Below are 27,466 nucleotides of genomic sequence, written 5' to 3'. Positions count from 1 at the left end.
CAAGGATTTCGATGGATTCCTGTCTCACATTTAGGTCTTTCATCCATTTTGAGTCTATTTTTGGGTATGGTGTAAGGAAATGGTCCAGTTTTATTCTTCTGCATGTGGCTGTCCAACTTTCCCAACACCATTTGTGGAAGAGACTGTCTTTTTTCCATTGGATATTCTTTCCTGCTTTGTTGAAGACTAGTTGACCATAGAGTTGAGGGTCCATTTCTGGGTTCTCTATTCTGTTCCATTGATCAATGTGTCTTTTTCTGTGCCAGGACCAACCTGTCTTGATTATTACAGCTTGTGATATAGCTTGAAGTCCAGAACTGTGATGCTCCCAGCTTTGGTTTTCTTTTTCAACATTCCTCTGGCTATTTGGGGTCTTCTCTGGTTCCATACAATTTTAGGATTATTTGTTCCAGCTCTGTGAAAAAAGTTGATGGTGTTTTGATTGTGATTGCATGTATAGATTGCTCTAGGTAACACAGACATTTTAACAATACGTGTTCTTCCAATCCAGGAACGTGGAATATTTTCCATTTCTTTATGAATTCATCAATTTCTTTCATGAGTGTTCTACAGTTTTCTGAGAACAGAGCCTTTGCCTCTTTGGTTAGGTTTATGCCTAGGTATCTTATGGTTTTGAGTGCAATTGTGAGTGGGATTGACTCCTCAATTTCTCTGTCTTCTGTCTCATTGTTAGTGTATAGAAATGCACCTGATTTCTGTGCATTGATTTTCTATCCTGCCACTTTGCTAAATTCCTGTAGGAGTTCTAACAATTTGGGGGTGGAGTCTTTTGGATTTTCCATATAAAGTATTATGTCATCTGCAAAGAGTGAGAGTTTGACTTCTTCTTTGCCAATTCAGTTGCCTTTTATTTATTTTCTTGACTGCTGAGGCTAGGACTTCTAGTACTAAGTGGTACTAGAACAGCAGTGGTGAGAGTGGACATTCCTACCATGTTCCTCACCTTAGGGGAAAAGCTCTGTTTTTCCCCATTGAGAATGATATTTGCTGTGGGCTTTTCCTATATGGTTTTTATGATATTCGGGTATGTTCCCTCTATCCCTATATTGTGGAGAGTGTTAATCAAGAAAGGATGCTGTACTTTGTCAAATGCTTTTTCTGCATCTATTGAGAGGATCATATGGTTCTTGTCCTTTCTTTTATTTATGTAGTGTATCACACTGATCGATTTGAGGATATTGAACCACTCTTGCAACCCAGGAGTAAATCCCACTTGGTCATGGTGAATAATCCTTTTAACATACTGTTAGAACATATTGACTAGTATTTTGGTAAGAATGTTTGCATCCCTGTTCATCAGGGATATTGGTCTGTAATTTTCCTTTTTGATGGGGTCTTTCTCGGGTTTGGGGATCAATAACGCTGGCCTCAAAGAAAGAGTTTGGAAGTTTTCCTTACATTTCTGTTTTTTGAAACAGCTTCAGTAGAATAGGTATTATTTCTTCTTTAAATGTTTGGTAGAATTCCTCTGGGAAGCCATCTGGCCCTGAGCTCTTGTTTGTTGGGAGATTTTTGATTACTGCTTCAATTTCCTTGCTGGTTATGGGTCTGTTCAAGTTTTCTATTTCTTCCTGGTTCAGTTTTGGTAGTTTATACGTCCCTAGGAATGCATCCATTTCTTCCAGATTGTCTAATTTGTTGGCATATAGTTGCTCATAATGTGTTCTTAAAATCCTTTGTATTTCTTCAATGTTGGTTGTGATCTCTCCTCTTTCATTCATGATTTTGTTTTATTTATTGGGTCCTTTCTCTTTTCTTTTTGATAAGTCTGGCCAGGGGTTTATCAATCTTATTAATTCTTTCAAAGAATTAGCTCCTAGTTTCATTGATCTGTTCTACTGTTCTTTCGGTTTCTGTTTCATTGAGTTCTGCTCTAATCTTTTTTCTCTTCTCTTCCTGGGTTTAGGCTTTATTTGCTGTTCTTTCTTCAGCTCCTTTAGGTGTAAGGCTAGGTTTTGAATTTGAGACCTTTTTTATTTCTTGAGAAAGGCTCGTGTTGCTATATACTTCCCTCTTAGGAGCGCCTTTGCTGCATCCCAAAGGTTTTGAACAGTTGTTTTCATTTTGTTTCCATAAATTTGTTAAATTCTTCTTTAATTTCCTGGTTGATCCATTCATTCTTTAATACAATGCTCTTTAGCCTGCACGTATTTGAGTGCTTTCCAACTTTCTTCTTGTGATTGAGTTCAAGTTTCAAAACATTGTGGTCCAAAAATAGGCAGGGAATGATCCCAATCTTTTGGTACGGGTTGACACCTGATTTGTGACCCTGGATGCGATCTATTCTGTGCACTAGAGAAGAATGTGTATTCTGTTGCTTTAGGAAGGAATGTTCTGATTGTATCTGTGAGGTCCATATGGTCCAGTGTGTCATTCAAACCCCTTATTTCCTTGTTGAACTGCTTAGATATCTGTCCATTGCAGTGAGTGGAATATTAAAGTCCCCTATTACTGTATTATTGTCAATGTGTTTCTTTGATTTGTTATTAATTATCTTACATAATTGGCTGCTCCCGTGTTAGGGGTATAAATATTTACAATTGTTAGATCTTCTTGTTGGATAGACCCTTTAATTATGATATAGTGTCCTTCTTTTATTACAGTCTTTGGTTTAAAATCTAATTTGTCTAATATAAGGATTGCCTCCCCAGCTTTCTTTTGATGTCCATCAACATGATAAATGGTTTCCAAACCCTCACTTTCAATCCGGAGGTGTCTTTGGGTCTAAAATGAATCTCTTGCAGGAAAGCCTGTGTGGCTCAGATCGTTGAGCATCTGCGTTTGGTTCAGGTCATGATCTCCGGGTCCTGGTATTGAGCTCCACATCAGGCTCCTGCTCAGCAGGGAGTCTGCTTCTCCCTCTCCCTCTCCCCGCCCCCTGCTTGTGTGCTCTCTCCCACTCTCTCTCAAATGAATAAATAAAATCTTTTAAAAAATAAATAAAAATAAAATGAGTCTCTTGGAGACAGCATATCAATGGGTCTTGCTTTTTTATCCAATCTGATACCCTGTGTCTTTTGATTGGGGCATTTAGCACATTTACATTCAGAGTAACTATTGACAGATGAATTTAGTGCCATTGTATTACCTATAAAGTCACTGTTTCTGTATATTGATTCTGTTCCTTTCTGGTGTATGTTACTTTTAGGCTCTCTCTTTGCTTGAAGGATCCCTTTTAATATTTCTCGTAGGGCTGGTTTGTTCATCACAAATTCTTTTAGTTTCTCTTTGTCCTGGAAGCTTTTTATCTCTCCTTCTATTTTGAATGACAGCCTAAGTGTCTGTTTGTCCTGGAAGCTTTTTATCTCTCCTTCTATTTTGAATGACATTCTAGCTGGATAAAGTATTCTTGGCTGCATATTTTTCTTACTTAGCACCCTGAATATATCATGCCAGTCTTTTCTGGTCTACCAGGACTCTGCATAGGACTGCTACCAATCTAATGTTTCTACCCTTGTAGGTTATGGGCCTCTTGTTCTGAGTTGCTTTCAGGATTTTCTCTTTGCCTCTAAGATCCGCAAGTTTCACTACTGTATGTCGGGGTGTTGACTTATTTTTATTGATTTTGAGGGGGTTCCTCTGTGCCTCTTGGACTTGGATGCCTGTTTCCTTCCCCAGATTAGGGAAGTTCTCCACTATAATTTGTTTCAACATACCTTCTGGCATCTCCCCCTCTCTCTTTTCTCTTCTTCTGGGATCCTAATTATTCTAATATTGTTTTGCTTTATGGTATCACTTATCTCTGGAATTCTCCCCTCGTGATCCAGTAGTTCTCTCTCTTTTTCTCAGCTTCTTTATTCTCCATCATTTCATCTTCTATATCACTAATTCTCTCTTCTGCCTCATTTATCCTAGCAGTTAGAGCCTCCATTTTTTATTGCATCTCATTAATAGCCTTTTTTGTTTCGACTTGATTAGATCTTAGTTCTGTTATTTCTCCAGAAAGGGATTCTCTAGTATCTTGTATGCTTTTTTCAAGCCCAGCTAGTAACTTTATAATCGTTATTCTGAACTCTAGTTCTGACATCTTACTTATGTCCATACTGATTATGTCCCTGGCAGTCAGTACTGCCTTTTATTCTCTTTTTTGAGGTGAGTTTTTCTGTTTTGTCATTCTGTCCAGAGAAGTATAGATGAGCAAGAGAACAAAATACTAAAATAGCAACAACAACCCCAGAGAAATATATACTAAACAAATCAGAAGAGACCCAAAACCAAAAAAAAAAAAAAGTTTTCTAATTAACATATAATGTATTATTTGTTTCAGGTGTACAGGTCTGTGATTCATCAGTCTTATATAATACCCAGTGCTCATCACAACACATACCCTCCCCAATGTCCATCACCCAGTTACCCCAGCCCATCCCCCCTCCCCTCCAGCAACCTTCAATTTATTTCCTAAGATTAAGAGTGTCTTATGGCTTTCTCTCTGTGGTTTTGTCTTGTTTCATGAAAAAAAAATTTTTTTTTAAGAATATAATCAGACAGGTGAACCGAATAGAGCAATACACTAGATCCTGTCTGTATTTTGGTCTGTTTGTTAGAAAACTAGATCCCAAAATTTAAAGAAAGAAAAAATTATGTATGTACAAAAAGAAAATTAAATACAATGAAAGGCTAGAATATAACTGTAAAAATTAAAAAAGACCCAAAAAGGGGGAAAAATAAGGAATATAAACAGACAGGTGAACAGAACAGAGCAATACACTATATCCTGAATGTACTGTCATCAGTTTGTTAGAAGACTCTATATCTCAAAATTTTAAGAAAAACGTATATATATACAAAAATAAAATTAAATACATTGAATGGATAGAATGTAACTGTAAAGATGAAAATTTAAAAAGACTTTAACAAAACAAACAAAAATACAAAAAGAAAAAAAGAAGAGGAAAGAAAAAAAAACACAAGAGAATATGATCACACAGGTGAAGAGAACAGAGCCATACACTAGATTCTGGGTGTATTTTGGTCTTTTTGTTAGAAGAAACTGCATCCCAAAAGTGTAAAAAAGAAAAGCTTATATATATACAAAAATAAAATTAAATACAATGAAAGGATAGAATGTAACTGTAAAAATAAAAATTAAAAATATTTTTAAAAGGAGTTGATAAAATAAGAAATTCATTGAAAAAGGAATGAGGAGAAAAAAATAAAATGAAAGACTAAAGAATCGTGGGCAAAAACCCATGAATTCTATATACTGTTTTCCCCTAGGCTGAAATATGGCAGTTCTCTATGATCGGTAACCTTGGTCTCAGCCGGATGTTCTTGCTGAACCTTTGCGGGAGGGGCCTGTTGCACTGAGTCTCAAGTGTCTTTGCTCCAGATGGAGTTGCAACCCCCTTGCCAGGGGGTCAGGCTAAGCAGTCTGCCCCGGATTGCTCTTTGTGGCTTTTGTTCCCTGAAGGCTTACCGTGCTGCTTTAGAGGATGAGAATGAAAACGATGGCCTCCCAATCTCCAGCCCGGAGCCGAGAGCTTGGGGCCCCACTCCTCAATGCGCCCTCAGGGAAAAGCAGTCAATCACTCCTGTCTCCCTGGTCTCTGTCGGCACTCTGTGCTCACCTGGACTGTGACTGAGCACTTCTGTCTCAGGCAGGCGACCCCATTTCAAGTCTCCAAACCCTGCAGACTGCAGCAGCGCACTCCTGTGCTTCTCCTTCCTGGGGAGGAAGGGGGTGCTCGCTCATTCTGCCATTTTTTTGGGCCCCTGCTCGGAGACCAGTTGCCCAACTGAGTGGTGGTTTGGGGTTTATGGCAACCCCGAGCTGAGAGCTCACTCCTGGGCTCGCTGATTGCAGCTGGCTTCCCCGCTCCAATACCTGGGAAATCTGCCACCCTCAGACACCCCCAGTCTTCCTGTGACCCTGGGGATCCTGAGACCACACTGTCCCACATAGCATCCCTCCCCCGTTCACCACCTGAGCGCCTTTCAGGCAGAGACGGCCCTCACTAGAACAGACTTCTAAAAGTTCTGATTTGCCCTCCGGGGCTATATCACTTTCCGGATGCCAGCTTTCAGAGGCTCCCCACCCCGCCATTTATCTTCCCATGTATCACCTCGGATTCACTTCTCCACACCTCCTACCTCACAGAAAGTGGTCACTTTTCCATTTGGAGAGTTGCAGCTATTCTTTTCTTCAATCTCCAGTTGAGTGTGCAGGTGTTCAGAAGAATTTGATGGCTATTCTAGCTGAATTCCTGGGGCCTGATGAAACTAAGGTCTCCTACTCCTCCACCATCTTGGACTCTTCCCTACTCAGAATGTCCAATTCTTATAAACACTTGCCTTTAAGCCAATTAAATAGAGCTCTTTTACAAATTAATTTTAACAATACCATCCAGAGACAGTGAAAAAACCTCACATTTATAACACACGTGGACACATATACACAAACAAGATGCAAACAAAATCTAGCCTTTGTTTCATTAATATTTGTGGAGAGGACATTAAAGACCCAATTTTCAAATAGCTCCCTTTTATTAAAACAAATTAAATTGCAAGGTAGCATTATAATTATGGATCCATGAATTAGTCATTTCCCATTTTGAATATAACATGGCTGGTTTTGTCCAAAGATGGCAAAAGCTACAGCAACAAATAAACCAAACGAGGCCCAGAATACCTCTGTGAGTGTTGGTTCCTCTCAGAAGCCAAGTGCTTCACTGACTCAACCCAACAGCTTCCTACTTTCTGGTTACTTAATCTTACAGCCTGCTTTCTTTAATTGTGTGCACAAGAAAAATAATTTGGGGGTCGCCTGGCTGGCTCAGTTGGTAGAGGATGCAACTCTTGATCTAGGGGTTGTAAGTTCAAGGCCCACACTGGAGATTACTCAAAATAAAATCTTAAAAAACAAACAAACAAACAAGAACTGATTTAGACATGTCAAAAGGACCCTGTCTGGGCCATCCAAGACAGGTTATCCTTAAATTTTTCCACTGGGGTGCCTGGATGACTCAGTCAGCCGGGTGTTCAACTCTTGGTGTTAGCTCAGGTCTTGGTCTCGGGGTCTTGATCTCAGGGTCATGAGGTCAGCCCCATGTTGTTTAAAAAAAAAAAAAAGTTCCCTGCTTGAGTAAGCACTTGCAAGTAGAGGCTCCCTATGTGTCGTACATACAGCTTACTGGAGTTCCTGTGGGTGGTTGTTGGTTTTCTGGGAGCTGTTTGGCTTTTCAAGCACAATTCCCTACTCATTTTGGTTTCCATTTTGGAATAAGGCTTGGGCAAAATCTAAGGATGTTGAGTGTGATGGATCAAGAGGGTAGTGCTTGCGAGTGTCACTTCCAAATAGCCATACTACACTCTTATGCGTCTCAGTTTCCCCAGTGGGCTCTAAGACCATTGAGGGGGCTGGGGCACCTGGGCGGCTCAGTCAGTTAAGTGTCTGACTGTTGATCTCAGCTCAGGTCTTGATCGCAGGGTTGTGAGTTCAAGCCCTGTGCTGGGGTCCACACTAGGTATGGAGCCTACTTAAAAAAAAAGAAAAAAGAAAAAAAAGACCACTGGGTACGGCTCGAAGCACTGGGTGATCAATTCTTAGGTATGTGTCCCTGGACGAGCCAATCGCTAATTATCTTAGGAGATGGGAAATCCCTATGGGACCCTACACTCAAGGAATACCCTCAGGCCCTTCCGCTCGGCTTTCAGTCGCTTGAAAGTGCCTGCAGGCCAGAAAGAGCAAGTGTCCCTTTTCTTCGGAGCTGAGTGATTCAGTCTCTCATATTTCTAGCCAGAAAATTTACTCAAGCCTTATATTAATAACATCAATTAGTATAATGTCAAATTAAAACAAGCTACCCATAATGCCAACTTCTCTAGATTATTCCCACCTAGAGAACATTACCAGTGAGCCTTAACAGCTTGAATAAAAGTCAGGACTGTTAAGCTGAGGATGTCTGGATATCAGCAGAACTCACCAGATAAACCTGTGAGGTGCTAAGAAGCTAGAGGGGCACAAAGGGGCCCTGCTGATACCAAGCAGCAGGCCTGGAGGACCCCCAGGTGTTTCTCAGGCTAGCTGCTCTGATATCCTGCCCACTGCACCAAGAGATGCCGATGCAAAATGAACAAAACTTAAATTTTAAAGAGAAAAGAAATGTTTCATTCGAGCCCAAGTTAGGGCAGCTGCTAGGAAAACACGCTCTTCACAGGGACGGAAGTGCTCTGGAGAATGAATAGTTTTTACAGGGTTATATATTTTTATATCCTGTAAAAGCTCAAAAGATTATAGATTAGCATATAGGCAGGAATCACAAGTCTTACCACAAAGGAATGCAGGGAGTAGAAGTATTGATCGATATCTCGGGACAACTCGGTTTCCCTTTAGGCTACTTATTCACAAAGCAGGTGTAGAATGCATGGATGGTTGGGCCATTAATCAGGCTTTTGGTTTAAGCAAAGTTTCTGTACAGTCATGCTGACTTAGAAAGAAATCTAAACTGACACCCCTTGTATATCAGGCCCTTAGAGAGTTTTTCTCTCATCACTGCAAATTTCTGCTTCAAGAAAACGTCAAGTGTTCAACAGTGGTAGAATGAATTCTTTCTGTGGAATGGCGTCTTGGCCGGTAGGTGAGGCTGAACTCACCAAACTGAAAGACAGGCTTGGAGCTTGTCCCTCCCCCTGTCCCTGCTGCTGGACCATCCGCAGCTATAGTCAGACTACTGGCTCCTCTACTCACTAGAGACTTAGTTCGGTGAATTAGGAAGGACAAACAACTCATGAAGTGATAGCATTTCCTCCTGCCTTCCTGTCTCCCTCCCCAGCGTCTGCCTCTCAGGCAGAGGAAGAGGGCATCCCTGTTCTCCACCCCCTACCAGACCACACTACAACACCAGCACATCCCTCAAGTAAGAGGATCTCCAATTCCTGGCAAGGCAAGAATTTGACAAAAAACAAACAAGCAAACAAACAAACAAAAACCCTGAAGAATGTCCCTGACTGTGCAGCAGAGGAGGGAGAGAACCAGCAGTACCCGGCCTTCGAAGACAACCCAATTTGAACAACTCAGATCTCTCCTACTGCTTCATTTGGATAGCTCTCGAAAAGAGCACTAACAATTAAAGGCTGAATTATTCTACTAACATGTGGAAAGAAAGTATGAAAGCCAGAACATCTCTGTATCAATCAGTCTATACCTAGTTCAGGTTAAGCCAGCAATCACGCCCCTCCTACCTCTGCTTCCATTGTCACATCTTCTCTGACCCTCCTATGTTCCTCCTTATTGAGTGAAGTGGATCCAGATGGATAAGACAGGATAATCTTCCTCCCCATTTAAAAACCTTTAACTTCATTACATCTGTAAAGTCCTTTGGGCTACAAAAGGTAACATAGTCACAGGTCCTGGCCATCAAACAGTGGACATCTGGGGGAGCAGGGCATTATTCTGCCTACTATAAAGACCATATCATTGTGAAAACGAACCAAGATGACAGCAAGAACAACTCCACAGAGAAGCAGCCTCTTATCAGCTTATTCATGAACTTGGTGTTGAAATGTCAGAGGGAGGCCACAAGGTTCCAAGTGCCATTGGAGAAATAATCAGAAGCACTACAATAGCTATTAGATGAGTCAAGAGACACACCTGACTGGAGAAATACGAAAAGTGGGGCATGCACCAGAGACTGAGGAATCCCCAAAGAAAGTTCAGTTGGCAATTCTGTTGTTAAAAACTTGGAGATCTCTGAGTAGAACAAATCCAATGAAGAATGTTGGTTTCTCCTAGGTATCGGTATACATCATGAAAATAACTGGATTTGAAATCCTGGTCAAGAAATGGACTTTCAATGGTCAAATACCAACAGAGATGATGGTACCAAAGATAAGCATCAAAGATCAAAGAGCCCTGTGGGTAGGCAAACAAGACGCCAAACCTTGGCAAATTTCAATGGCAATATTTACAACATTCTAAGAGCTAGATTTAAAGATGGTTCAAAACAGCAAAATTCAGCAGAAGAATCCTTCCCAACCTTAGGAAGATTAGAAATGGAATTCAGGGGGTGCCTGGGTGGCTCAGTCGTTAAGCATCTGCCTTCGGCCCAGTGCGTGATCCCGCCATTCTGGGATCGAGCACCGCATCAGGCTCCTCCGCTGGGAGCCTGCTTCTTCCTCTCCCACTCCCCCTGCTTGTGTTCCCTCTCTCACTGGCTGTCTCTCTCTCTGTCAAATGAATAAATAAAATCTTTAAAAAAAAAAAAAAAGAAATGGAATTGAGGGTGGATCAATGAACGAGTCCTAGACCTGCTACTCTACATGCTAAGTTGAGTGGTGGGGCAAACCAATCAGGTAGTGGTGAATTTGGGCAAAAGGAGGAAAACCATTTAGAGAAGTACATGTTTGGAAAAAATAGTGCTAGAATTAATATTACAGTGAGAAATACAATCCAAAGACTAGAGCCAATAACATTAAATAGTCAAAGCTGTTCACAAACTCAGAAACAGAGTGACACTGTTCATTCTGAGGAACATAATTCACCTAGGGGAACTAAATCTTTACACAACATTAGGTCTTGCAGGTCTATAATGAGACAGATATAGAACACAGAAGTACCCCATTCCTTAATTCAAAACTTGAGTCAAGTACAGCAATGGAAAAAGAAGAATCCAGTGAGTCACAGCTGCTACCAACTCCATCCAAATATCGCACTAGACGGTCAAGTTAAAAAAAAAAAAAAAGGCATTCAGCCTGTAGAAAATAAAGACTGGAATAGCATTACAAATGGGTCTCCATCCAGAGCAAGGTGCACAGAAAATACAAACACCATTGAGAGCAGCAGCGGGGGCTTTCATCAAATCATTGTTTGCTCAGAACTGACAGGTCCTAGAGCCTCTGACAATTCCACCTCATAGGGCTTCAGAGAATGGGTTTAGCAAGAACTATATCCATGGCTTTTATGTCAATTTTCAGCTCATCGTGACTGGGATTGGAGAAAAGAGTTCTCTAATGGAAACCAAATCTTGGTCAGAGACTCAAAGGAATGTCAGCAGTGACTAGAAATGTGTCCAGAACTTGAGTGACTTGGGGTCAGTTATTCAGAGGGGCCAATGCAAGGTGATTCCTCTTGCGACAGGCACAACCAGAAGGCAGCACTGAAATGCAAGGTGAAAGAAAGACTGCCTCGACTCTTTCCAACACAGTGAGAACAGAAAGGATACAGAGAAGTCACAATTTAGTGGAAACTGAACATACCTATTCCCAGCTTTGCCCACTTGGTTTTACTAAATGATGATGACAATGATGATGATGGTGGTGGTGGTGATGAAGATGATGATGATGATGGTGGTGGTGATGGTGGTGATGATGGTGGTGGTGGTGGTGATGATGATGATGATAGTGGTTGTGATGATGGTGGTGGTGATGGTGGTGGTGGTGATGATGATGATGGTGGTGGTGGTGGTGATGATGGTGATGATGGTGATGAAGATGATGATGATAGTGGTTGTGATGATGGTAGGGGTGATGGTGGTGACGATGATGATGATGAAGATGATGATGATAGTGGTTGTGATGGTGGTGGTGGTGGTGATGGTGGTGGTGGTGCTAGTGGTCACATACAGGGTTGAATCACAGAGCAGACTGACATTTTTTTCCATTAAGAACTAGAGGTACATCAGCGCTCAGGTGGATTAAGTAAAATCTGCAGTGTTTGTTTCGGTGACTGGCACAAACCAAGCACAGGCAGTGACCTCAAATGCACAAATTTCATGGCCTCATGGTGCTCATTAGCTGTCAGAGACTTGCATGTGTCCTGTCTGTTGGCAGCCTGCTTTAGGATCCAAGACAGCTAATGAGGAATGAAGTATCAGGATCTCCTGGAAAACTACATTTCAGTGTAGCTGAATATTTAAGCAGTCTCGAGTGTGAGCACACAGAAGCATACGTACACGTGTGCTAGGAGATAATCAGACAGAAAAATGTAACAGCTTGTAATCTGAGCTAATTTGCTGTGTTTCCTAACTTGTTAAAAAACACTTACATAAAAATTTTAAATGTAAATGTTAAATTATCTTTAAAAGTAGTACACTTAGTGATTGAACAACATTGTAAATGTACTAATGCCACTGGATTGTACACTTAAAAATAGTTAGTTGCCGGGGCACCTGGGTGGCTCAGTCAGTGAAGCGTCTGCCTTTGGCTCAAGTCATGATCCTAGGGTCCTGGGATCAAGTTCTGCATCAGGCTCCCTGCTCAGCAGGAGTCTGCTTCTCTCTGCCCCTCCCCCTGCTTGTGCTCTTTCACTCTTGTTCTCTCTCTCAAATAAATAAACAAAACCTTTAAAAACATAGTTGCATGTTATATGAATTTTACTTCAATTTAAGAAAAATACTGGTAGAAACAAATAACCTTTTAAATGTTTTTAAGTCTCTGTTAGGCTATGCCCTTCCGAACATGCAAAATTGAGTAGTTTAAAATACTATTAGCATTAGTGCAATTTATTTCATTTACTTCTCAAATTTTCCCAGGCTCTGGAATATGTCCAGAAGAAATGTATCTCTACATAAATCTTTCATTAGCTTTCAAAATTTTTTTATTTTAAAATAATTTCAAATTTATAGAAATGTGAAAAATTAAAAATGAAGTCAAGAGTCAGGCTCATTTATTTTTGCTAATAATGCTGTATCTGGCTTCTCTGAATGGAAAGGAAAATGAGAAGACATTCAGATGGGTTTAACACTTTAGATTATTTGACTATAATGAAATGTCACATTAGCTTCCCTCTCCTGTTTTTTCCTTAATGCAAATTACATCAAAGTGAAGTCTTCATCAGTTATAATGCTTCTGAGAAAGGACTCAGAAAAACACATTTATTTCAAAAGACCCTTGAACAACACAGGGGTTAGGGGAGCTAACTCCCATGCAGTTGAAAATCCATCCATAACTTTTGACTCCCCAAAAACTTAACAACTAATAGCCTATTGTTTCAGAAGCCTTACCAGTCACATTAACAGCCAATTAACACAAATTTTGTACGTTATACGTATTATATACTGTACTCTTATAATCAAGCTAGAGAAAAGAAAATTTAAAAAATCGTACGGAAGAGAAAATACGTTTACAGTACTCTAGTGTGTGTATCGAAAAAAATCTGCATATAGGTGGACCCCTGTAGTTCAAACCCATGTTGCTCCAGAGTCAAATGTATCTGAATAATGTAAAAGTAGCATTAAGAGAACTTTTTTTTTTTTGGCTTTTAGTTGTTATTCTGGCCAACACTCCAAACCACAGATGTGGGGCAATGTCTAACCAAAGGAAACCGTGTCCTCCTGTAGGTTACGAATGGGGCATCCCTCAAACCATGTCAGCTGAACACATTTTTACCACTGCCTCTGCCTTCAGAGTTCACAGAAGCCAGGGGAACCTTGAACTCCTTCATGCGATCTCCAGAGTCAGGGATAACAAGTGCCCCTTCACAATGGAGTAGAATATTTCTGCTCAAGTCTCAAATAGTATGAAGTGGCTGCCCATTTGACGGGGTGATTCTCTCTGGAAACCACAGAAGCTGAGTGATCTGGAAGAGATGCAGGGAGTGTTCCTGAGATGAAAGTGTGCTCCCAAAATTCAAATGTTGAAACCTAATCCCCATTGGGATGGTATCTGGGGGGTGGGGGGCTTTGGGAGGTGACTAGATCATGGGGGTGGAGCCCTTGTGAATGGGATCAGCGTCCTTATAAAGAGACCCCAGAGAGCTGCTTTCCCCTTTCTCCCGAGTTGAGGACACGGCGAGAACACAGCCATCTATGAACCAGGAAACAGGTTCTCACCAAACATCGCAACTACCAGAGCCTTGACCTTGGACTTCCCAGCCTCCAGAACTGCAAGAAATAAACGTCTGTTGTTTATAAGCCGCCCACAGTCTATGGTATTTTGCTACAGCAGCCGGCACAGGCTAAGAAGCTTCCTTTCCATGTTTGGAAAGGCAAGATTCACCTGCGAGCAGAAAAGAATAACATGACCAATTTGTAGCTGGCTTAGTGTTTTTCCTAAAATAGTAATCAGGACTATGGACTGTTGAACAGGAAGCTCATAATAACAGTAATTCCAATTATCCTAGCTAATAATAATTATTTATATAGTCATGAAGCCATAAAGTTTGCAACCAGGCTAGAAACATACAATGCATGGTGACTCCTACCACTATTGGTCATCTTAGGGCTGCATTCTGGCGTTTCTGGCCAACTCATTCAGCATAGTGGTCGTCAAAAGCTCTGCATGGGGCCCTGTAGTTTTGCTCTCCTCTGCTCCCCTTGCATCTCACTCTCCCACAACAGCTGGGATACCCAACAGCGCAGTGACCAGTAGGCACTCGGTGTTCCGACATCATCTCCCTCATACCCGCTCTTGCTCACAGGCTCGTCTCACACCTACCACAGTTTATCTTCTGTCTTTGCTCCCCAGACACACTGGCCCAGAGACTGGGCTTCTCTCCAGAAGTGTGGCGCAGCACAGCACAGTGGGGGCTGGAATACATTCTCAGTTCCTCTTGTCCCCTCCCCTTTCTAACTTGAATCTGGTTTCTGTCCTACCACTCACTGAAACTGCTCCATCAGGACAATCGGTGACATCGTACATTGTCAAGGTAGGGGGCACTTTACAATCTCCATGTGACCTCTCCACGGTCCTGCACACCTCTTCTTTCATCCCTCGCTGGGTGAATTGCTCCCCATCCACACAGCCTAGTGGACACACGAGTCTCAGCCCATTGCCCTCCTTATCCTTCCTAACAGAGACCTTATTTTGCTCAGGTATCCATTCCCTCCATTCCTGGCCCTACCTCCAACTCCAGGGGTGGGTTTGATTTGATCTAAGGGTGTCCTGTTCCCCTTGCATGTGACCCAATTCTGGGCAAGAAGTAAAGGCAATCGAGAGAGGGCTTCTGGGAAAAGAGACATTCTTTCTCTGGCTGTTATAAATCTGGATGTGATGTGTGGGATTCCACTTCCAACTGAGGATGAAGCTAAGTCAGAAAGAGGCACAACAGAAGAGAGAAAAGAACCTAGACCGTGACAACACATTAAGCTGCTGAATCTTCCAGTCCAGAACATTCGGCCATGGGAGATAATCCATTTCCTTACGCTTATGCTAATTGGGTTTCTACTGCTCATAGCCAAAAGTCTCTCTCCTCTCCCTGGCCCCAGTCCCCTGAAGAGTCTTGTCAGTCCCCCGCCCCCACCACCAAAAGATATCCCAAATCCCTCCTTCCACAGACCTCCTTCCCCGAAGCCAACGTTCCTTGGCTAGACTGCTTTACAAGGTCTCTTCTGGTCAGATGTCTTCTGGCAACAACTGACTTCATGTGTTAACCTCTCAAGCTGACCTCACCTCCACTTGGGAGTCCAGACCAGTGACATCAGTTCCCACTGCAGCCCTTCATTGCTTCCTCACTGCCTCACACATCCTCGCCCGTCTGCTTCTCTACGCACATTTCTCTTCTTCGAACACGCCAAGACTGACCCTACCTCAGGACCTTTGTACTAGCTGTTTCCTCTGTCCTGAAGCCTATTCCTGCAGAGCAACCAAAGGCCCAGGACACCTGACCCTTCACTTCTCCCCTCAGAGGCCCTCTCCGACTCCCTCATCGACAGCAGCCCCATTCGGCACACCTCCAGCATGCTGCATATTGTGACACTTTTCCTTCCTTCAAGGCACCATTGCTATGTGAAAGTATCTTGTTCACGTCTTTATTGTACTCCCACTAGAATGACAGTCCCACGAGGACAGGTGGCTTGACTCCTGTGTTCACAGCTACATCCTCAGCACCTAGGACACCTGACACAGGGGAGGCAAACTGCTCACTATTATTGATTTCACTCTCTCAGTTTCCCTCGGAACCCTGCCTATCGCCAGCAGTTCTGCCTTAGATTAGGCTCGGGATTCTCCTCTCTAGACAACCTCAGTCACCCCGTACCATCAACCAGGCTGTATCAGAGCACGATTTTCCAAAGCGGGCATGTGGAGTGCAGGGTGCAGTGGTGGTGAGGACACTTGTGCGAATGGATACAAAGATCCTGAGGGTTCTTGAGGAATTTTTAAAATGTTGTTTCCGTGCGGTTATCCGACAGTCTGGATCATCCAGCACGGAGTCTGACTTTTGACCAAGGGCTGCCTAGTTGTAGTGCGTGGGTTGGGTACGTGTTTAGTTTTAGCAACAAGTGGGCCAGCTCTCCGGTTTTATAGGAAAAGCACATCGATGTTCATGGTTATATGTTGCAGCATCCTTTGAAGGAACAAAAGACTGGACACTATTTGAAAGTCAAATCAATAGAGAATTGGTGTAAAAATGTTTGGTACATCTATACAGTGGAATACAATTCAGCAGTAAAAGAAGGACTCTGGTAAGTGCTAATAGGAAACAGACTCCATGAAGGGAAAAATGCAAGGTGCCAAACAGAGGGGAAAACAAGGGGGACAGAAAGCACAGATTCACTTGCTTGTATTCGCACAAAATATTTCTGGAAGGGTACACAAAGAGCAGCATTATTTTCTCCATGGGAGAACTAATATATAGGAGCACAGACGTGGAACAGAGACTTCTCTGGAAATAGATTTGTACCCTTAGAATTTTGAACCACATAAATATTTCTTCCAAAAATAAACAGAAATATAAAAAGTGGTGTCTATAATTACCCATGTTTATACACAGGCATCACAAACCGAAATGTCTTCAGAGGCTAGGCAGAAAATACAGGTGAGAAAAACTGGCGGGACCGGGACCCTAGCAAACTGGATAGAGTGCCTTTTTACAAGTTACAAGGTCAAGTGAAGCCCTTGGAATGCACACACAAAGGAGGCCGGGAGAAGTCGAAGAGCTGAATCTGTACGTGAAATCATCTGATTTTGACATGTTACTAAAAAAAACCAACAAAACTTGAAAACTTCATTGCTGATATATATATCCAGAAATGTATACCTAAGTGCACAGCTCAATTAATATTCACAAAGTGACAGGGCACCTGGGTGGCTCAATCGGTTAAGCGTACAACTCTCAGTCTTGGCTCATGTCATAGGGTCAAGCCCTGAGTGGGCTCTAAGCTCAGGGCAGAGTCTGCTTCAGATTCTCTCTCCCTCTCCCTCCCACTCACTCTCTTCCCCAAATAAATAAGTAAAGTCTTAATACATATATAAATAAATAAATAAATAAATAAATAAAAATAAAAGAAGACCTTGTAATGGACAATAAAAATATATGAAAAACAAAAAGATTAAAGAAGATATTCACAAAGCAAACACAACAGGGCAACCAACATCCAGACCAAGAAACAGAACATGACCAGCCCCCTAAAGTCTCTCTCATCCAGTCATAGCTCCCCACCCCGCCCCCAAAGAGGCACTAACATTCTGACTTCTAACGGACTAGATTCGTTTGCCTGCCTTTGTATGTTATATGAATGGAATCACACCATGTATTCTTTTGGATTTGGCATCTTGCTTTCACCTTTGTGTTTGTGAGATGCACCTGCACTGTTGTAAGTGTAGATGGCTCTTTGTCATGGCTGATAGTCTTCCACTCACTCTTCTACTCTGCTGTTGATGGACATTTAGGCTACTGCTGGTTGGGCCTGTGAAAATAGGTCAGCTATGAATATTCTACTCATGCCTTCTAGTGAACAGATGAAAGCAATGTTGTTGGGTGTATTTCTAGGAGTGAATTACTGAGTCATGGAGTACTTGCTTACCTTTAAAAGATACTGCCAAGTGGCTTTCCTATTGAGTTCCGGTTATTCCACATGCTTATGTTGGCCAATTAAAAAAAAAAATCTGGTCCAAAGCAAACATCATAGGCCACCGGTTTGTCACCTCTGGGCTACTGCATCTTAAATTCTCATGGGAGAAAATTTTTTAAAAGGTAAGTTCAGGGGCGCCTGGGTGGCGCAGTCGTTAAGCTTCTGCCTTTGGCTCAGGGTGTGATCCCGGCGTTCTGGGATAGAGCCCCACATCAGGCTCCTCCGCTGGGAGCCTGCTTCTTCCTCTCCCACTCCCCCTTTGTGTTCCTTCTCTCGCTGGCTGTCTCTCTCTGTCAAATAAATAAAATCTTTAAAAATAAATAAACAAATAAATAAATAAAAGGTAAGTTCAGATCTCAGCCTGTCATTCTCTTCTTAAGACCTTGCAATGTCTCCTTGGATAATGGCCAAACCCCTTAGCCTGGCATCAAATGCCTTCTGCAGGTTGCCTTTCTCATTTTGCCTCTTTTCTCTAATTGTCACTGTCCATTCTCCATGGATCCACCACTGTCATTTAGCAGGCCCTGGAGGACTATCACATTCTAGTGCCTCTGCATGCCCTGGTCTGTGCTGTCCCCCCGCTTGTGGCTTCCCCTTTCCCTTGCTAGGACAGTGTGGGTGCCTTGTCTCTCCGCTAAACTACCATCCAGAGTCCTTGCCATACATGTGCTGTCTGCTGTCTCTCCACCCCAGGGACTAACATAATGCCTGGGACAGGGCAGGTGCCACAAACTCAGTCACTTTTTTTTTTTTTTTTGTAATGCAGATAGGAGTGGGGAAATAAAGAGAAAAGTGTAAATTTTAATCTTACCCGGCTCCCAGTTGTTTTCCACAGAAGCAACCACTGGCACCACTTTGAAAATTCCTCCTGAGGTGCACGATGAATGTATAACTTCATACTCAATATAGCTATATATTCAGTAGGAACCCTGTAGAAAATAAGGCAGAGATCAGAGATGGGGAGTTGCAATTTTAAACTTAAAGGTCAAGTCAGGCCTTACTGAGAGGGTGATATTTGCGCAAAGACCCTAATGAGGAAGACAGCCACACTGGTCTGAGGCAGCAGGAACAGCAGGTGCCAAGGCTCCGAGAAGCAGGCGGTGCCTGGCCTGACTGAGAACGGGAAGGTGAAACAGAAGGCGCAGCGATGAAAATCATTGAACTGGACCAAATTGCAGGGGCTTTTATAAGCCACTCTGGACTTCAGGCTTCCATGACTGAGAAGGGAAGACGCTAGGTACTGAGGTCAGGAGGTGCAACACCTGACTAGCAGTTTTGAAATTGACTTCCTCAGTAAGCAGCTGCCTCATCTCTCTCTGTTGCAGCTCGCTATTACATGATGCGACGGTTCCATAGTTTATCCGGGCCTCTCAAATGAGGGACATCTGATCTGTTTCCTATCTTTTGGACGCAAATTACTCCAACGTTTCCTTCTTTTCAAGAATCCCAGCTGACAATTCTGATTTAAAAATGTAAGCCCACACAATTTGTCCTTTTAAACGTAATTTTCTTCTTTATTAAAGAAACTGGATAATACGCGATCTGGTTCCGGGCTTCCCAGATCACCGCCCACCCCCAGCCCCCGCCAAGCCTGATGCTCTTTTTCCACTTTAAAAAGGTGCTTAGGGGAGCAAAAACGGGCTGGAGCAGGTGTGCTTGCTTCCCGCTTCACTTCAGCGCTGGAGAGATCGGCCGGCCCAGGCGTCTGCGAGAGGACACGTCTTGGGGACGGTGGGTACCCCGGCCTCTCAAGGAACAGACGATCTAAAGAATGCGACAGAGAAAGAGCGACCCAGAGCAACCTAGCAGCGGAGCCCGGACTCCGGACAGCCGCGAGCCGAGAGACGTCGCAAAGACCAGCGCCTGCGCAGCGGCACCCGGCGCTGAGCCCGCGCGCTAGCTTTACTTCCCACGACCTCCCCTCTGGCGCCTGCGCAATAAGACCTGCTTCCCGAAGGCCTGCTTCCCGAGGGCCCATAGATAGTCTTTCTTACCGCCCGAGGAGGGAGAACTTGGCTCGCATTTGAATCCATTGTCTCTCCCTTCCCAGTTTATTAGACTAACTATAAATGTTCCATCCCAACTCACACTAGAGGAGATGAACTCGGTCCCTGGGGCTCTCTGGGCGTTAGGAGTACCCAGGTAACCAGGGAGGTTGTGGGTGGGGTCACCCGGCTATCACGTGGCGGGACTCCGCCAATCGGCGCGCAGACCGCACTTTGCGGCTCGGCTTCAAACAAACTACCGTGAGGTGAGAGCGGCCTCTGGGGCCCCGCCCCCCTCGCCTGGGTCTGGGGCCCTGCGAGACGGCGGGTGGGGGTGGGGGTGCCGGGAGCGGGGGCGGGGCGCAGTGGTCGAGTGACGGCCCGCCTCACCTATTCCGGGCGCGGGCCGCGGCGCGGTGGGCCCCACAGCCAATGGGCGGGGGCGGGGGGCGGCCCGGCCGGCGGGGAGGGGGAGCCCACGGCCGGGGGACGCGGGGGGGGGGGGGGGAGGGGGCGGGCTCCCAATCCGGTTCCATCCGGTTCTCCCACCGCCCCCGCGGCGGGTCGCAGCAGCTCGGGCGGCGGGAGGAGCGGCAGCGGCCAGGCAGCCCAGCTTCGCGAAGGCTCTCGGCGCGCCGCTGCCCGCAGGCACCCGGCACGCGCCCGCCCCGCCGCCACGATGCCCAAGAGGAAGGTGAGCGGCGGCCGCGGCCCGTACGCGCGCCCTCCGCCGCCTGGCCCGCCGCGGCCGCCCCTACGAGGCCCGAGGCCCGCCGCGCTCACGGCGGCGCTGGGCCCGACGGGCGCCCCGGGACCCGCAGCGGGCGGGCGGGCGGGCTGGGTGCGTGCGCGCGCGCGGCGGCCCGGGCGCGGCGTTCTGGAACGTTCGGCGGCCGAGGAGCCGGGTGGGAGATTCGAACGCGGCGGCGGGAAGCCGCTGACGTCACGCGGCCGGGCATTGTTCTGGCGGGCGGGCGCGGGGCGCGCGGGCACTTTTGTTTGCGGGCTGCGCCCACTCGCGCGTGTGCTTCCTTCCGCAGGTCAGCTCCGCCGAGGGGGCGGCGAAGGAGGAGGTAAGAGCCCGCGCCTCTGCCGGGGGGTGGGTCCCGTTTGCGCTTCACCCCTCACTCCTCACTCCTTGTCCTTTTCTCTCCTAAAGCCCAAGAGGAGGTCGGCGAGGTTGTCGGCTGTAAGTAGAGCGAGCCCCGTAACCGTTTCTTTTCCGCGGGGTTGTGCCCGGTGAAGACACTCAGTGCTGCCTTTGCCTTTCAGAAACCTGCTCCTGCGAAAGTGGAAACGAAGCCAAAAAAGGCGGCCGGAAAGGTAGGCTCCAAACTTGGGAGACCGCGCGCGGTGTCTGGGAGCTGCTGCGGCGCTGCTTGACGTGTGCCTTTTTCCTACTAGAAAGCCATCCCCAGCGACCCTTAGGTCTTGTGACATTGTTAGTGATTAAGCTCTTGACTCCGAGAGTCTCAGATGTCATACTTGCCTGAAATGTGGACGTTGTCTCCTATTTTCCTACTTAAATTTTATATCGTAATGGTAACAGTGACCAACCTGTTACCTTTTCTGGGCTGGGTAAGAAAAACTAATAATAATGATATGGTGCCACTGTTTTTTTTACGAGAATATAACGTGTCGCGTTCATGGTGCTGCAGAATTTGAGACTTCAGACGACCGAAAGTACTCGTAAGTCTAGCTGACGAAGGAAATCCGTTCTGGCGTTGTTGTGTACGTCATGGTGAGCGCTGGCCCGTTGGTTGTAGACTTGTGCTTAATCCTCTTGATAACCTGAAAGCCACGGTTGAGACCTAAAGTGTAGGTTTTTGCGGATAAAGTTCTCAATCCTGTGTGCAGGCGGTACACCGAGACGGTGTTCTCGGAGAACATAAGTATTGTGTTTTGTCTGTTTTGTAACTATGTATAAAGGAGTACACTACAGCGTTTTACCCTAAGAAACTGAGTTAACCCTAACCTCGTTAGAGTTGTTTGCCTGGAATCGATTCACGATTGCATTGTTCGCATTGAAGGTCTCTGAAATGAAGTTCTGGCATTTATGTAATGTTCGAAAACTTATGTTGAGAAAGCACAGTGTATGTAAATCATTACAACTTTGATTTTGGGTGTAGCATTGAAACTGTCCTCTGCAAAGCTGTCACTGTCTTAGGGGAAATTCGTGATATGATTAATTTCTGTGCAGTTAAAACTTGAGGGAGAGTTTGGTGTTAGACCCCTTTTGTGGAAGTATAGGTGGAAGCCTAGCACTGCATAACCAAAGGTTTTGTTTCCAACTCTTTATTTTAAACATTGTACAGAAATGAATGTGAAAGTTAAGTAGAAAGTTCTATTTTTTCTAAGTATTCAAAGAAGGTATAAGCATAGTATGTTAACTTGGTATTTCTCACACAAAAGGTGAAACAATAACTCTCTGTATAAAAAGTTAAGTAAAACAGGAACTTTTCATGAAGGCCAAAAAAATAGCGGATCTTGTTGCATAATGATGGAATGAACTGTGTACTATAATTACCCATTTTTGTTTGGGATTTTTTTAATAAACCAATTGGCTGAAGTACTGTGCCTGTTTCCCTCTTAAATTTTTCTTCCTTATTTACCCCTTCCTGTATTTTTATTTGCCCCCAAAACTTTTTTAGTGAAAATGCTCAGATTTTACCCTCAGTTGGGTTTGGGACATCAGGTGTAATCAACACATTTCTTTCTCTCACTGCGAGGCCAACAGGTAAGTCTACATGTCCATGTTCCTTGAGAAACATGTGTCAACTCAGTGTCGCCAAAGGAAAAATGTGGAGTGGGGGCTTTGTTTTACTTGCGTTTCGGTAGCACACCCTTCATAATCCAATTTAAAGCCTTAATGGAAGGTAAATACTTGATGTGTTGATTACAGTGTAGGCACGCTGTTTTTAAAGTATATGTAAAACTCTGTGAGATTATGACTTGTATAATTTTCTTACAAGTATTTTGGGGATTGAAACATGTATTAGGAAAACATTGTTTTACTTTTTTTCATCTATTGTTCCTGTTATTAGTTAAAAGTGGTATTATTTCCATCCAGGTTATTGTGTATTTTGTTTTCACTTCTAAGGATTTACATTTTTTATACTATCGCCATAGTGGTTAGAAAATTAATGAGAAATCTCAAGAAATCAGATTATAGAATAGCTTTTAACTACAGAGGTGATTTTGACACTTCATGATATCAGTGTGTGAGGAGTGCTATCCCAAATACGTTTGTTTTCATAATTGATAGATTAATTCTGGGCCACTTGGCTGGCTCAGTCGGTAGATCATGATCTCAGAGTTGTGAATTTGAGCCCCACGTTGGGCGTAGAGCTCACTAAAAAATAATAATTTATGGTTCATTCTAAAGATGGTGTATTATTAGTAGCTGTCATGTTGTCTTTATATATGGAATGCCATCATTGGTTCAGAATTCGTTACACTGGTTTTTTTCCCCCAGTCTTAGCTTTGAAGTTGTGAGGTCTACCTGCATGTCTCTGTGGCTGTTTAACTCAAATATTGGTCAGTACTGACAGGGGACTTTGATACAGCTCACTGGTGACCAAACTTAATTTGGCTGTTGGTGCATTCTTTATTTACAGGGAATAAATACTAAATGTTCAAACTTCTTCCCCATTGATGGATGGTATCCAAAAAGTTTTTTGTTGCTTAACAATGGCTTAAATTTTGAATGTCTTTTATTGTCATACTAATATGTGTGCTTTTCAGATTCTTCCAACATGTAAATGAAAACGATAAACTCAATTGATCCTTTTAGCTACTCGTTACATGATATCAAGGGATTAGCTGTAGCAGGATAGTCAACCTGACCATTCACCATGGTGCTGTTTTCAGGTGAATGGTCTTACTGTGAGGGTGAATGTCTTGTCAGGACAGTGATTATTTGACAATTTGATTATTATTCAAGCTCAAGAGAACTTTGGGGATGGGTAGGGTTACAGTGGAAAGAGATTTCCTCCACCTGTTCTTCCCCTCGTTGGTTCGGTCGTGTGGAACTTGAGAGACTAGTGGGTTACTGAGGAGGTGGAGGAGGAGTGTAGCCCAGCCTTGAGGGTTACTCAGGGTAAGCCTAGTGAGACTTGATAGTGCGAGTTCTGTTGCAGTTCTGGGCATACAGTGTTGTCCTGACTAGCGCGGACGGACTTTGAGGTGTCTTCTGTAAAAGATGGGTCTTGTCACTCAGGCTGCTGTGCGACCTAGCATTAACATGGCAGCTGTTGGGGACACTATAGCAAGTGAGAAAATGTAAGTGCCAAGGTTATACTTAAAATATATTCTTAATGTATCCTAGGATAAATCTTCAGACAAAAAAGTGCAAACAAAGGGGAAAAGGGGAGCAAAGGGAAAACAGGCTGAAGTGGCTAACCAAGAAGCGAAAGAAGACTTACCTGCAGAAAACGGAGAAACTAAAGATGAGGAGGTCAGAAGTGTTTTGTGTTGTTGATTTGGACTCTGAACAGATGATAAGTTATATATTTTTATATAGCAGATAAGACCGTCTTTGTTTAAAAAATATTAAAGCTTTGTATAGTGACTCCCAAGTGAATAGACAGGTGGTTTTTATGAATTAGATCGTATTTGAAAATGTATATGTTGCTGGCTTCTTTAAATGAGTGAACAAGAAATTTTAATATGCTCAGAACTTCACCAGTAACACATCCACTATCGTACTCAGGGCTCATTAATGTAATTACTTGTGTGTGTTTTAGAAAGTATTTAATTTACTAAGTGATTTAATACTCTTTTTTCTTTCACATAATCTTGGGACTTTGTTTAAAGAAATATTCTAGGCTCTTTTTATTATTGCCATCTCTAGATCTGCTGTAATTTTTTATTATCTAGATATTACTTCAAAAATGTTTTGAATCCATTCCTTATTTGGCACATTTTTCCCATTTCATTTTTGATAAAGAAGTCCAGTTTTCTTAAAAGTGTCTGCTTCTGTTAGGACTAAATAACTTAAATCAAGCAAATAAAAAGACTTCGTGTCCTTATTCTTTACCTTTTTAAGTCATAAAAAGAAGATACTTTTTCTTAAACAAGTAGGCTACAAGTTTTGATAAATAATTTTTCTTAAGCCAAGCCTTTTTCTTTTTTAATGTTATATTGGTTAAACCTGGAAAGATAAATAATTCAGGGTATTTTTAAAACTTTTAGATTTATAGATCAAATGTTAGAACAACCCAAGTACTTATTTCTGATTTGTGGAGTCTAATCAGAATTTACTTTTAATTGGTAGTTCTAACCACACATCAAATATTATGTGATGTTGAGATGAGATTAGTAGTCTAGTTATAAGGGAAGAATTTGACCTTCTAATACGCGTTATCACACTACACCTGTTTTTCATGGTGATTGTGTTCTCGAAGGTTGAATACTGAACAGTTGCACATGGAGGAAACAAAGGGTTAGATTTCTGCAGCACTCTGGTAACATTTCCATCAACCCATCGAGACATAGCCTTATTTTATGTGTTTTCGTTGAATACATGTTGATGATACATTAGCATTGAACTTGGGGCCAACAGAAACAGCACTGTAATTTATGCCTGAATGAATCTCTCCGACATGTGTATTTTCTCCATAAGGGACATCACAACGTTCTTGCGCTTGGTAGACAGTATTATATTTGTCAAGCCAACATCATCAAGAAGCACAAAAAAGATGTGAAATGTGTGGTACTAAATAAACTGCAAAAAAGGCACCAGTTCAGAACTAAAACCACCACCCCAGCTGGGAAGGCACATGTTGATGAACCAGAAAAATGCTTTTAAGTCCGTGGAAGTGCCAGGAGTATTGATTTCGGGGTTACAAATAAATTTTAGTGAATAGGCAAATCGACAAATACACAATCTACACGTAATGAGGATCGTCTGTATTTCCGAGATCTAATCTATATAAGTTAAACTTACATTACATTAAATGTTGAAGCTCTCAAAGATCATTATAATGACACAAATCAAGTATTTGATTATTACTTTTCCTTTGATTTGCAGAGTCCGGCCTCCGATGAAGCAGGAGAGAAAGAAGCCAAGTCCGATTAATACGCATACCATGTCTTATCAGTGGTCCCTGTCTCCCTTCTTGTACAATCCAGAGGAATATTTTTATCAACTATTTTGTAAATGCAAGTTTTTTAGTAGCTCTAGAAACATTTTTAAGAAGGAGGGAATCCCACCTCATCCCATTTTTTAAGTGTAAATGCTTTTTTTTAAGAGGTGAAATCATTTGCTGGTTGTTTATTTTTTGGTACAACCAGGAAATAGTGGGATATTGAATGTGGGAGGCTTTGATTGTCTTGGGTGTCAGCTCAACATTCCATAGATGGGGTAGTTTTTATATCCTATAATACCAAGCATACTAAATGGCATTTTGGAGTCAGTCGTGCATTTAATATGTCTTGAATATTTTAAATTACTTCTGTTGCCGTGTTGTTTTTGGTAGAATTGTTTCCTAAAGAAAACCACTCCTAGATCTTGGCTCTCCCTGTCAGAATTCTTGTGCAGTCTGTCACATCTTGGTCGTGGTAGTCCAGTTTTCCTAGTAACACTGTTAATGTGCTGTGCAAGATTGAAAATTTGAGTATGTAGTGTATATGATATTAAATTGTGAATTAATGGGACTTAACAATGTAACAGTGTATCAGCATTTGAAGATATTGGTACTTGATATACTGTTAAGGAAAATTTGCCTCCAAATTTTAAGCTGGAAGGTCACTGGAATAACTTCTAGAAAAGAATTACAACTACATGATTTTTTAGATTTTCGGTACGTATGTTAAGAATTGTGTACAAATTGAAATGTCTGTACTGATCCTCAGAACAACCAATAAAAACTCAATTATGAAACAACTTCGTGAAGCACATAAATCAAGTTCTGGCTTGAATTTTATCCAAAGAATTACCACATTTGTTCTCCCAGAGTTTTCTTAAAATTTGAAAGTGGACTATTTGATTTTTTTGTAATGCTTGCACATGTACAGTGTGCTTTGAAGATGTTTGTGTGCTTCAGTTGGTTTAATGGTGGGCAAACCGGCCAGCATCCTCTGAAGCAAACTAAATACATATTTATTTGGCCTTCATATTCAGCTTACAGGTACTGAATGGGCTAAAACTACATCTAGTGTGGTTTGAGATTTCATACATACCGCACTTCTGTTTTGCCATCTAAGTAGTCTTCAGAGCTGCTGGTGGACACCTGCACTGATTTGGCAAATGCAAACCCAGGGCCAGAGAAAGCACCAGGCCAAGGTCACCACCGAACAGGGGAAGACCTGGAAACTGTGTAAACCTCACTATGCTTGGCATGTTATTTTGCCCTGGAATGATTCAGGGGTGGGGGGCAAGAATGCTCTAGAAACAGGAGTCCTGAGGGATCACAGCTCTGCAAGACCGCATGAGTGGCCATGTTGAGCAGACTTCACAGGGGCTGGTGAAGTGTGACCTTCAGTGAAACCACAGGATGTCAATGGAAAGAGGATGTTGACTTGGGATAAACGGACACCCAAAGGAGCCTGTGGTGACCACTAGGGAATGGGAGGGGCCCAGGAGCCAGGTTCCCCTGTTGCTGGTGGTGGTTACTCTGTGGAGCTGCCGCAACCATGATAAACACAGATTTATTCAATTTCTAAGTATAGACGGCACGGGGTTTGGGATATGTAAATGGAAGCATTGAACTGAAAACCTCTCCCGGTGTATGG

The 27,466-nt window shown here is 43.1% G+C and overlaps 1 protein-coding gene and 1 long non-coding RNA gene across 3 annotated transcripts; one reads left to right on the top strand and one right to left on the bottom strand.

Moving 5' to 3' along the window:
* Positions 1 to 1,713: 1,713 nt before the first annotated feature.
* On the bottom strand, positions 1,714 to 19,984 carry LOC130542651 (uncharacterized). Of its 2 annotated transcripts, XR_008957351.1 has the most exons (3): positions 19,836 to 19,984; positions 18,559 to 18,676; positions 1,714 to 18,037 (listed from the first exon to the last, which is right to left on the bottom strand). It is a non-coding gene; the product is annotated as an uncharacterized LOC130542651 (long non-coding RNA). The 2 variants fall into 2 exon arrangements; XR_008957350.1 differs by having other exon boundaries at positions 18,559 to 19,984.
* Positions 19,985 to 20,247: 263 nt separating this feature from the next.
* On the top strand, positions 20,248 to 26,615 carry HMGN1 (high mobility group nucleosome binding domain 1). The gene is made up of 6 exons (XM_048215284.2): positions 20,248 to 20,426; positions 20,773 to 20,805; positions 20,892 to 20,921; positions 21,005 to 21,055; positions 24,060 to 24,188; positions 25,764 to 26,615. Exons 1-6 carry the CDS (start codon positions 20,412 to 20,414, stop codon positions 25,809 to 25,811), a joined length of 306 nt encoding a protein of 101 aa, XP_048071241.1. The 5' UTR covers positions 20,248 to 20,411; the 3' UTR covers positions 25,812 to 26,615.
* Positions 26,616 to 27,466: the final 851 nt, after the last annotated feature.

This window comes from Ursus arctos, unplaced genomic scaffold (assembly GCF_023065955.2).
Source record: "Ursus arctos isolate Adak ecotype North America unplaced genomic scaffold, UrsArc2.0 scaffold_4, whole genome shotgun sequence".
NCBI classification, from domain to species: Eukaryota; Metazoa; Chordata; class Mammalia; order Carnivora; family Ursidae; genus Ursus; species Ursus arctos.
This window is presented reverse-complemented; position numbering and strand designations above follow the sequence as displayed.